The sequence below is a fragment of the Mesitornis unicolor genome, unplaced genomic scaffold (assembly GCF_000695765.1).
Source record: "Mesitornis unicolor isolate BGI_N332 unplaced genomic scaffold, ASM69576v1 scaffold575, whole genome shotgun sequence".
In the NCBI taxonomy this organism is placed as follows: domain Eukaryota; kingdom Metazoa; phylum Chordata; class Aves; order Mesitornithiformes; family Mesitornithidae; genus Mesitornis; species Mesitornis unicolor.
The window spans coordinates 26172-37315 of NW_010184629.1; the positions used below are offsets into that span (position 1 = coordinate 26172).

Here is an 11144-nt window from a genome sequence, read left to right on the forward strand (position 1 = left end):
ACTGCACAGCCCAAGGGGTAGGATTTATGAGCAGCCCCGCTCACTGGCATCCTTCCCACCATGCCAGAAGATGCTGACTTCAGCTTGGAGCAACTTTCACACCTCTGCAGTAAGGTGTGTGCCTTATGAAGCTCGGATTGCAAAAGAAAAGGAGAAGAATAAAAGCAACCAGGCTGGTTAGCACTGAACACTAACTCCTAAGTGATTCGTCACGGTGCTGAATCCCACAGGTGGGCGGCACACTTTGGGGAGCAACAGGTCCAAAACAAGCCTGGACCCCCTCCAAAAGGCACACAGTGCCCGAGTGCAGATGTCCTGCCTGGCAGCCTGGTGCAGAGGGGCGCTTGCCATAGCGCTCGGCGAGAGCAGTAATCAGGGATGTGATGGGAAGATGGCTCTTCTGCAGCCAATGACCTGCGATGCAACTGCATTTTCCTTGTAGCAGTAATAAACCTTGTAAAAATGATGTGAAGGGGCCATTAAACTTGCTAAACAGGATCTCTGAAGTCCAAAAACCATCAAAGCTGAAGTATGGGCCCCGTTCCCCTTCCCATGGCCATGAGCTGCACACAAGGAGCATGGCTCATAGAGCACAAGGCCCACAGATACACACTGAGGATTAGTTTGGGGATAATGCTTGCCCACAGCAATGCTCGCTCTCTTCTTCACACAGCTGATAAAACCAACATGGGCACTTAATCAGGGTAGGAGGATTAAACACCCCTTGTTTGTAACGTGCACCTTCTGCAGCACAACTTTCTGAGTTTCCATTGCCTTTCAGGGAATTGGTATCTACCATAACGACAATGACTATTACAACACAGCGCATTATTTGCTTAGTTTCTCCTTTTTAAAGGCTCCCACCTGCTGCTCTATTTGGTTCAGCTCCTCATGCCCTTGGTATACTGATTTATTTCTGCAGTCATTAACATTTATGAGCACCGGGTCCCACGTAGTACCAGCCTGCCCTGTGTCAGCCACCACACAACCTCATTTCCTACCTACAGCTGCAGGTATGGGTCAGAAAGAGCATAGTGAAGGCCCCTGTTCCCTCTCCCACATCCTCAGAAAGTCCCAAACTGCAAATCATCCCCAATGCAGACCAGATGCTTTGTTTCATCTGTGGCTTCAAGACAACCAAAACAACATTTTTCTATGCAGTGAAGTATTTGACAGAGCGAAACACCCAGCTCTAATCATCAAGGGCACCAAGAAAAGTGATTGAAGACAGATAAAAATGAAACAAACGTTCTGGATGCTGTTGGAAAACATGCTCTAAGCTCTGGTTAGTTAAAAGAGATATAAATGTCACTTTAGAAAAAGGCAGGGGCAATAAATGGGTGCCTGTGGAGTAGCAGACATTCGTTTGTTCATTCATCACCAACTGCAATTTGGTATTTCAGGCTGTCAGCGGGTGTTAGACCGTCGTGCTTTGTGGCACAGCTCTGGAGCTGGGGTCCAGGTACCACTGATGGGACACCACAGCATGAAAGAGTCCAGTGCAAGGCCACAGAGATGCTAGAGGGAGTGGAGCATCTCCTGCTGAGGAGCAGCTGAGGGAGCTGGGGCTCTTGAGCTTGGAGCAGAGGAGACTGAGGGCTGCCCTCATTCCTGGGGATCCATTTGGAAAGGGCAGTGTCAGGAGGAAGGAGCCAGGCTCTGCTCTGTGATGTCCAATGCCAGGACAAGGGGCAGTGGTCCCAAGCTGGAGCACAGGAGGTTCAAGCTGAAGATGAGGACAAACTTTGTCAGTGTGAGGGTGGCAGAGCATGGCCCAGGCTGCCCAGAGAGGTTGTGGAGTCTCCTTCTCTGCAGACATTCAAAACCCGCGTGAGCTGGTCTGGGTGATCCTGCTCTGGCAGGGGTTGGACTGGATGAGCTTTGGAGGTCCCTTCCAACTCCTCATATTCTGTGACTCTGTGTGATTCTGCAACTCAAATGTGAGCAAGGGATTTTTTTGAGGTGCTCCCGTAGCCTATTGGTCCCCTCACGATCAGCACACTAAATGCAAAACTTGGTTGAGTTGTTTCTGCCCACAAAAGAAATTTTTTGTAGCCTATTGGTCCCCTCACGATCAGCACGCTAAATGCAAAAATTGTTTGAGTTGTTTCTGCCCACAAAAGAAATTTTTGGATGATTAAGGCATTCTTGCCATGCCTTTCTCTTTGTACCTTGTAAAAACCATTTCACAGTACATTAAAAATAATCGTGTGCATTAAAAATAATCACCTCCACTCTCTGCTTTGTCACAGGTGGCTGGAACCTATAACCACCCACTCGCAAAAGAAAACCTCTGAAAAGCTCATAAAAACTCCAAAAAAGATGACAAAACAACTAAACGCCTGTTTACAGTGCAGTTGATATCCTGAAAAATGTATCAGTGCAGCACACTGATTTACTAAGCTTAATCCAACAGTTGGTTTCTAAGCACAGTCATCACCTTAAATAAAACAGACATTCAGTACAGTACTAAACATTTTCAAGTCTCTGCATGTGCCAAATCCCTAATAAATTGCCTCTAAACCCTCTTTTTTTTTTTGAAGGGGAGAGGATGGATGACTTGAGCTTGAAAATATCACTCTGCCCACAAGTACATCAAAGAAATGAGAAGGCAGGTTTAATTACAGCCTACAAGTGACTTAGCTGCTAGGAGGGAGGGCACTTCCACATTTATTAAGTTGCTGGTTATTATATACGCACTTGGGTCCGGTGTGTATGTCCACTGGGTTAGATCAGCTCTCATTTAATTTAATCCCAAACAGTGTCGAGCAAAACCAGCACTATAATCCTCGGAAGGATGGGCTCGACATCGTGCCATGGTCAGCACAGAGGAGGCACAGGTGACCCCTTGAATTTTTGAGATATTTCCATCATGTTGCACTGAGATAATTAATTTCTTTAATTAATTAATCACCCCTGTCTCATGCAGAGCAAATAGCTTCAGCCTGCGTCCTGCATCACAGCCCGCTTTAACCCAAGCCCTTCACCTTGTTTATGTGTTTCATGAACAGTGATTGCATCTGAGTTAACAACGTTATCAATTTTGCTGTCAGCCTTTTCACATTGATCAGCCTCAAGACAGACTTTTAAATACCAGCTGTTTGTGATGCGTTTAGACCACTCTGTAACGTCAGCTCTGGTACCAGGATAGTCACTGCAGCTATTCTGGTTTAGTGTAAAAAGCATCCTCTGTTTGCAGAAAAATATGAAAAAAAAACCCATGCAGGAAAAGAATGGTTTCAATCTATGATGCTCACTCACAAAACAGCCATCCTGTCATGGAGTGGTCCTGCCATTTCTACTTGATACAGAAGCCTGAACTAATCTGGTTTTTATTTGTAATCTCTAATATCGAACTGCAAAAGAGACAGTGAAAAACTGATTGCTCAGAGCTCAGCTGAGCCATTTGCTGATTGCCTGAAGCAAGTGGTAAGACACTGAGAGCACGAATTAAAATTAAATCAGCTTTCCTCTCCTTTTAGATTTTGCAAGTATCTTAGTTATCAAAGTTGTACATAGGAGAGGAAAAATCAGAGCAACAAACGTGCAGGTTTGGCTATGTGACACACAACTGGCAAGGAACTTGTAGAAGAACAGTAAAGCAAGAAATCCCTGTACACTGTTGCCTGTATTTCCCCAGTATCTTTGTTTGCCACTGCAAAATGATCTAGAAAACCTCTCCCCAGATTCAGTCCCAAGGCAGACGGCTCGCTCTGGACACGTCTGCTGCTTCATCCTGGTGCCTTCTGCTCTCTTGGCCAGAAAAAAAACCCCATGGATAAATTTGCAAGACTGGAGCTTAAACCAAAATCTACAATCTCTTTGAATGCCTACGTGACTCAGGCACAAGTGGCTGATAAGAATTAAATATCTTTGCCACTTTTACGGTTTTAATGCAAGATCTCGGGATCTTTCCACTCCCTAGAAAAGAAAACTTCTGATACAGACCAGCCCTGAACCATCTGAAAAATAAGCTGCCGAGTCCCAGTCCCAGGTAGAAAATCCTCTGGTGTGACACTTCTCTGCCCCATTTGCACAGATAAATCCTCCCCGGTCCTTATCCTCTGCAGTAAACCCCATCCTGCTGCTCCCAGCTCCAATCTGCATTGCTGCCAGATAAAACAGGCTCCCTCCAGAGACCCTGCGGAGAGGCTGCTGAAGAAAACACCTGGGAAATCTGATTAGAAATAGAAAAATGTTCTCAAATGTTTGCTCAAACAAGTTTCTGTGCAGTTTTCCCAGCTATGTGTTTCTCCTGATAACCTTCCCAGAGAGTGATTTGTTTTAAAAAGCTCTTTTCTTTGGTGAGCCCGGGATGTTTTGTAACTCTATCAGTGCACAGCTGCTGAGCACCAGCTTCGGCACCAAGTATTTCTTCACTTAAAAAGTAGAGCTCAGTATAGTTTAAGTGACGTGTCGGCACAGAGGAGAACAAACTAGGACTCAAAAACGTCTTCCACATAAACAGAAAGAACAAAATCCACCAAATGCCCACACTCTCGAGAGCCAGAAATTAAGAGCCAGACATACAATTTTTGCACGATCATTTTCTCCCTTTCAGAAGAGACAAGAACTGTCTCTTGAATCAGTTAATCAAAATCTCAGCTGATTATACCATCCGTAGTTTGTTTCACAGAGACCTAATTAAGGACATTCAATATTCAAAAATTAAGTTGGTTTCAACGGGCACATCCACCTCCATAGTGTGGGCTTCAGCTCCCAGACGAATCCAGCACTCCACTGAATCAGGTTTGCTATGCAAATAGCCAAGATTAGGGAGGGGGAGGAAGAAAAACCAGGAAAAAATACTCAACCATAATTGTCATTGTTCCTTGCCCAAGAAGTTGAAGCACTTTCTGTTCAAATTTGAGAGGACTGAACTACAGAAACCTGGAGAAAAGCATGGGCAGCAGAGCACTGCTGCTCTCTGTGGACTCTCTCAGATGGAGCCTCCTCACAGCAAAGGATACCAGAGCTGTTGGAAGCAGCACCTCAGAGGGTATGCATGGTCTCCAAAGTGGTAACAGACCTTTTTGCACCAGAGGAAAACAATTACTGGAGCAGGAGGAGAGCAGGCTGCTGCATGACTGAAGGTATTGAAGGTGTCCAGGTCTGGGGCAGGTTTGTGTGCTGGAAGGAGGGTGTGGAGAACCTCACATTAACTTGTGATGACGTGAAGCTCCATTTCTGCCCAGGTTGTCAGCTGAAGCACAAGGTGCAGCTTTAGCTTGCACACATCAAGCTTCCTTGCAAGCTATTCCTTACTTAATATTCAGTAACACATTTCGAGCTCCTTTTTGTCTTCGTCTCTGATCCCACCAGAATGTGACATTGCTCTTATACAACACTAAACAGTGAGTTTTCAGAGCTCAGGGTACCTCCAAGGCAGAGAGCTGCAGAGCTGCTACCGAGATGTCTTCCTTTGGCTTCTCCCATGGGGAACAGCATCGGTCCAGACCCCCAACTACGTCAGCAGCACCTGGCCAGCATCTCCTCCCACTCTTCGGATGCTGCTCACCACCATAGAGCATTAAGCTCTGTAGCCACGGGGACTGAGTGTTTGCACAGTTTCTAAAGTAAACCAATTTTATTCTCTGGGTACCAATGCAATCAAAGTAACAGAGAAACAAAATTCATCTGTGCAATCTATCAGGCCAATTGTGAGAGCTCCTGGCCCTGCAAATGCCCTGATGATGTCTGCAGAGGGTAGACATTTGACAAGAGCCACGGGGATATTTTCCAGCTGAGTTAGAGGAGGAAAGGGACTGGGGAGGCCGGGCAGGAGGAGCACACACTACCGTGCTCCTTCCCTCTCCTGAGAGGCCTCGGCACTGGCACGAATGCTCTGCATCCCACCTCTGGCTCAAAACGCACACCCTAACCAGCAAGTCACAGCTGCAGGAGACAGCTCTCTCCTGCTCGTACCCTTCATTAGTGCTAACACAATCTTAACAGCTTCTCCTGCACAATTAACAGCCAGTGAAATACAGACTCGTCCCTCCTTGTTTGCTCTGCTTCCATCATCCTTAAGCAATCGATGCTCGCAGCCAAACCCTGAGGAGCAACTGTCCCACGGTGCCAGCCCAGGGCTGGACCCATTTCAGCAGGCTTTGCATTGCCAGGCCGCAGGTTTCCCCCACCAGGAGCTCCGTTTGGGATCGCAGCCGTTTGAACACCCCACACAGAGCTGGGTATGCCCCATCACCCTGCAAAAGCAGCAGCAGCCCAAAGCTCCCACCCTGGCTGCACTGGCATTGCAGGCCTCTCAAAATGCTGCTGGAAGCAGCAGGGTTGTGCCGGCACTGCACGCTCTGGCCTGGCACACTCCACTTCACAGTGGGACTAATTAGCGCAGGCAGAGCTCATCAGCATCGTTACCTGCTTCTGGGGTGGCCCTGTGGCCCCCGAGCTCTGGGGTTGAACACAGCACTTGGGTAGGGAGCTGCCCTGACCGTATCCCGTACATCCCTGCACCCCAAAGCAACCCAAATTATTCAGATTTATAGTACAGCTCCCTGGGTTATCTGAGCAGTTGAGGGTTCGGAGAGGAAAGTGGCTCCAGGTTTCCAAGAAGGATGATGTTTGGTATCCAAAGTTCCATGTTTTCCCATCCATCCCCCATGACTGCCCCTCTGGAGTCCAGCCCTGTGTAACCACCATGAAGGGCAGGAGGCGGCACGCTGCCAAATGCAGCACAGCCTGGAAAATCCCATCATCTTCGGTTCCCCATTTGACACAATCCTCCAGCAACAGCGATAGCCTAGGGAAGCTGTGAAGGGCTTCTGAGAAGAGGTACCGCTTCTGTTAATTATCCTACATGCACGCTCCAATCTTTTCTACTGTTTGCCACTGGAGAGAAGAGCTCGTTTAGAGAGAGAGGGGAAAAAAAATAAAGCAATTAAAAGGAGAGCTATAAGCTTAGCGAAGAGATAATAAATGACAGAGCAGCAGAATGCTAATGCCATGTTCTTGGCTCTTTGTGAATGGACCTGTTCAGCTCATCAGAGAAGTCCTGCTCCAGTGAGCAGATCTCTCCCCAAAGGATTGTCCTTCGCAGCTGTGAAAAATGCATGAGATATAAAAGGAATTTTAAAAATCCCCTGCCAGGACTAAACTTGTTTTGTCAACAGCCACATCCTCATAAGGACTGAGAGGTGCTTCCTCCTTCTGAGGGGATGCACAGTGGGTTGTAAGCACTGGAAGAAGGTGGGAACTGTGGGTCAGACAAAGCAAGATTCTTGCAGTAGCAAAGTAACATTTTGAGAGGGTTTCATCTCGTCATTTGTGACCCTAAAATTGCTTGACTTTCCATTTGCAATTATTTTTTCTTTCCCTTTAAAACTGATACATATAATTAGAAAATGGTGTAGATAACTCTGCAGGTATAACAGGATTTCCCAGGTGAACATCAATCTGATGATTTATAAAGCCCTGATCTGCCACTAAACCAAATATATACTTAAACGTGTGTGTGTACATATCATACACATAATTTATGTGATTCCAGTAGCACTGATATTAATAGTAACATATCATTACCTCCTCATTAATTTTCAGGCAGCTCCCCATAACGCACTGCTGAAACCTCCTGAAATAGCAGCTAAAACCAATAATGAAAAACCACCTAGCAACGTCTTGCTTTTGCCTCCTGCTCTGGTTGGGAGGAGGGAAGGAGGGCAGCCAGCGTGAGCAATGGAGAGAAAACCACCATTTGATCATCATTTTTAAGCAACAGCACGCTTACGAGTATAATTTTGCCAAAAAAAGGATTGAAATACGTGACACATTTTGCACGTTCCTACTGTCAGCTGAAACAAGTGATGATGGGGCTTACAGCACGGTCCTCACACCCTGCCATGGGTATCTTACAAAGATACCTATGCTCACTATGCCACATCTTCAACCTCCTAGGGACACCTCCCAGGCATTTAAGAAGAAAGAAGGAGCCTTGCTAATGCCCCTGGGCTATTTTGGGGTATCTCATTTCAGTTCTGCATCCTTCTAACCATACCTTACCGGAGCACTGAAACTGCCCAGACCAAAGCCCACCTCCTCACAGCAGCACAGATGCTCGTCCATCATTAACCAACCTCATCTTCCCACTGCTCTGCCCATCTTTTCTCCTTTCCACCATCTTCCCAACTAAAGCAAATCAAGAAACCAATAGAGATATTCGTTTTGTAAGGCAGTTCCCTGCTTCTAAAAATACTCCAGGAAATTGAATCAACATTTTGTAATTTGACTGGTAACAGCAATTACTAATAATCAGAAGGAACATAATTTTCTTTATTTTCTTCTCCAGCTGTAATGTAATTTCAATAGCAAACTTTGTTTTGCACACTAAATAAACACGATGGGCCATATGAGAAAAACACAGAGATAAAATGGAGCATCAGGAAACGTCTTTAAAAATAAACAAACTTCAATCAAATAGCAAATAATTGTCATTCACACAGTCTTTTGGAACGATAAAGTTAATATTGTCCCTATGTTCCCCTGTAAAGTGAGAAAAAGAAAGCTCCGCACGTCTTGCTTGGTGGCAGCAGTGCTCAAAATTGCAGCCCCAGTGCTGGGTTACGCTGGAGGCTGCATCCTTCCTGCCCAGCCTCCCACTGAGCCACCCATCTACTGCACAGAGAGCAAAAAACGGGGCGAGGTGAAGTGCACACACAACTTGAAGGACTGTACTAGATGCTAGGGTGCAGTCAAGCAAACTACTCGTTTCATAGTGAAAAGCACTTTTGCAGAAGGAAGGCCAGCTCTGAAATAGGTTTTCTGGAGGCCGAAAGTGCTCTTGTAGATAAAAAATGAGGAATATTTTCTTTCGCCAGCTTGATAAATTCACTGTAGGTGTCTATGCTTTCCAAATCAATCAGCAAGTGCCAATTTCATGCAAGGGTGTAACTTGGAAGGGTGACCAACTCATTGCTTTTCCTTCCAGCCAAGAACAGCAGGTGCTACACTGCTCTGTGCACATACTGGTCCCTAATGGGTATTGATGACTGGATCAAGCCAGCTTGGCAAAAGAAAACTACTACTGAATTGGGAATGCTTGCCATGCTCAGGAGCTGCTCAGTGAGACCTCACTTGCCGGCAGTGTGGTTGTATGGTGTTTAGAAATGGCCCATTTTCCCTCTATCCAGTCCCTTCCTATGACTCGAAGCAAGCTGCAGATTCTCCACTACCCCCAAGCAAAACCAGGCTGCAACCCCACTTCCCATTTCAAGAAGACCAGAAGAAACACCCTCAACTTCTTCAGCAGCAGCCCCTGTACTGGGCTGATGAGTTTTTCCCATCTGCTCCTTTGGTGCCAGCGCACTCCAGAGCGATCACTGCTTTCCAGGGGTTATTTTGGACGGATGGCAAAGCACGCACTACTCACACAGGCAAGACTCAATCTATTTGCTGCCAGGAAGCTTTATAATTAACCAGACTATTATTTTTCTAAGCACTTACTGCAAGACTTCTCATTTGAAATTGGATTCTCTTTTCATCTGCTTTTTGGACAGATTTTTTTCTCTCTAGAGGAATAAAAGTCACACTGGAATGTGACTCAAAGCTGGCTTTCATTTGAATTTCCAAACAGCCTAAACTACTCAAACTTTTGAAGGTGGGTTCCTCCCGGAAAGAGAAAACCCAGCAGTAAACTGCATCCTTTGTGCTGGTGCCCAGCACTGTCAATACCTGCTGGCAGGGGGTGGGCTCCCACCAGGTCTCCGCAGACCTCATGGTTTCGCATCAATCCCAAAACCTGCCAGTGCCAGACACTTGTCAAGGGGCTCACAAACACATGCACCAGGGGAGATTTTGGATGGCAGGCAAAGTAGGCACAGTCCAAGTGCAGGGGATAGAGAGATCACAGAGACAAGACCACAAATCACTCCAGTTTGTTGTGTGTAAAATTGCTGGACAGGACAACACTTACAGAGATTCACACAGGTACCTTTTATAGCGCAGTGAAGCTTTTAGATAAAGTGGGAAAGCTGAAGAGCCATTTAAATGCCATCACAAGAAAAACTAAGCTTCATTTCAGATGCCATAAAGATCAGGTTGCACTAAAGAAAATGGCCTGAAAAAACCCACCAAGACAACAGGAGTCGTAGTGCTCACCATGACGAGACACAAACCAAGCAGAAACGGAGATTTTGCAAAGCAAGTTGCACCCCTGCAGTGCTCAGCTCTGTGGAGTAGCACTGCCCCTGCACGCTAACGCTGTGACCTGTGAAATCGGGGGTGTCTGCACAGGGAACTTACTTGGTGTTGTCCGAGTCAATGGTATGAAAGAGCTTCTCAAGTTCTTCTTCGTTGAGTGTCCCATCAGAAAAAAAGGCCTGGAACTCTTCCAGGGACAGCTTCCCATCATCTGCAAGGACCAACACAGCTGCCGTTAGGGAATAGGCAAAGCAAGAGGCACAATGACTGAAAATCAAGAGTTATGTTCAGATTGAAAGGTTCAGACCAAAAATCATCCTCGAGTGCTTCTGCAGAACTGGCTCTCAACCAATGCAGAGCTCACTGGCCACAGGGTGGGAGCCAGGTGAAAAAGCATCTCTCCTGGGTATGGATGCACTGGCTATTACAGAAGAAACTTCTTCTCAGTGAGGGTGACAGAGCACTGGCCCAGGCTGCCCAGAGAGGTTGTGGAGTCTCCTTCTCTGCAGACATTCAAAACCCGCCTGGACGCCTTCCTGTGTAACCTCATCTGGGTGTTCCTGCTCCGGCAGGGGGATTGGACTGGATGAGCTTTGGAGGTCCCTTCCAATCCCTAACGTTCTGGGATTCTGTGATTAGCAACTAATAGGGCTATTAACCCAAAGCATAATTCAAGCCTAAAGAGGAAAAGCCTGCAATCTTCATCCTAAAACTGAATTATAGTTAAGAAATCTGGGAGCGTGTTTTCTATCCTATGTTCAAACGATGCAGGATGCTCATTAAGGGGCTGGAATTAACAACCGACCCAGCAGTACCTTTTGCCATCTCCATCCAGCTGCATCTTCTCCAACACAGTGCATCTCCCAGCTCTGGACAGAAATGCAAAACAGCAGCTACCAAGCATAACGAGGCACATCTTGCTTCAGTTGTCAACTGTTTCAACACACAAGGACTGTGTCACCTTAGCGTTGTGCCTTTACTTCTAAAGGGAC

The 11144-nt window shown here is 46.4% G+C and overlaps 1 protein-coding gene across 1 annotated transcript in view; it reads right to left on the bottom strand.

Annotated features, from left to right (window-relative positions):
- NECAB2 (N-terminal EF-hand calcium binding protein 2) overlaps positions 1-10363 on the bottom strand; it is a gene marked incomplete at its 5' end in the record, with an annotated part of 35959 nt that extends 25596 nt beyond the window's left edge. Inside the window, one exon of the mRNA XM_010184514.1 lies at positions 10255-10363. Within this exon, the coding sequence (XP_010182816.1) occupies positions 10255-10363 (109 nt within the window). The remainder of the gene's footprint in view (positions 1-10254) is intronic.
- Positions 10364-11144: the final 781 nt, after the last annotated feature.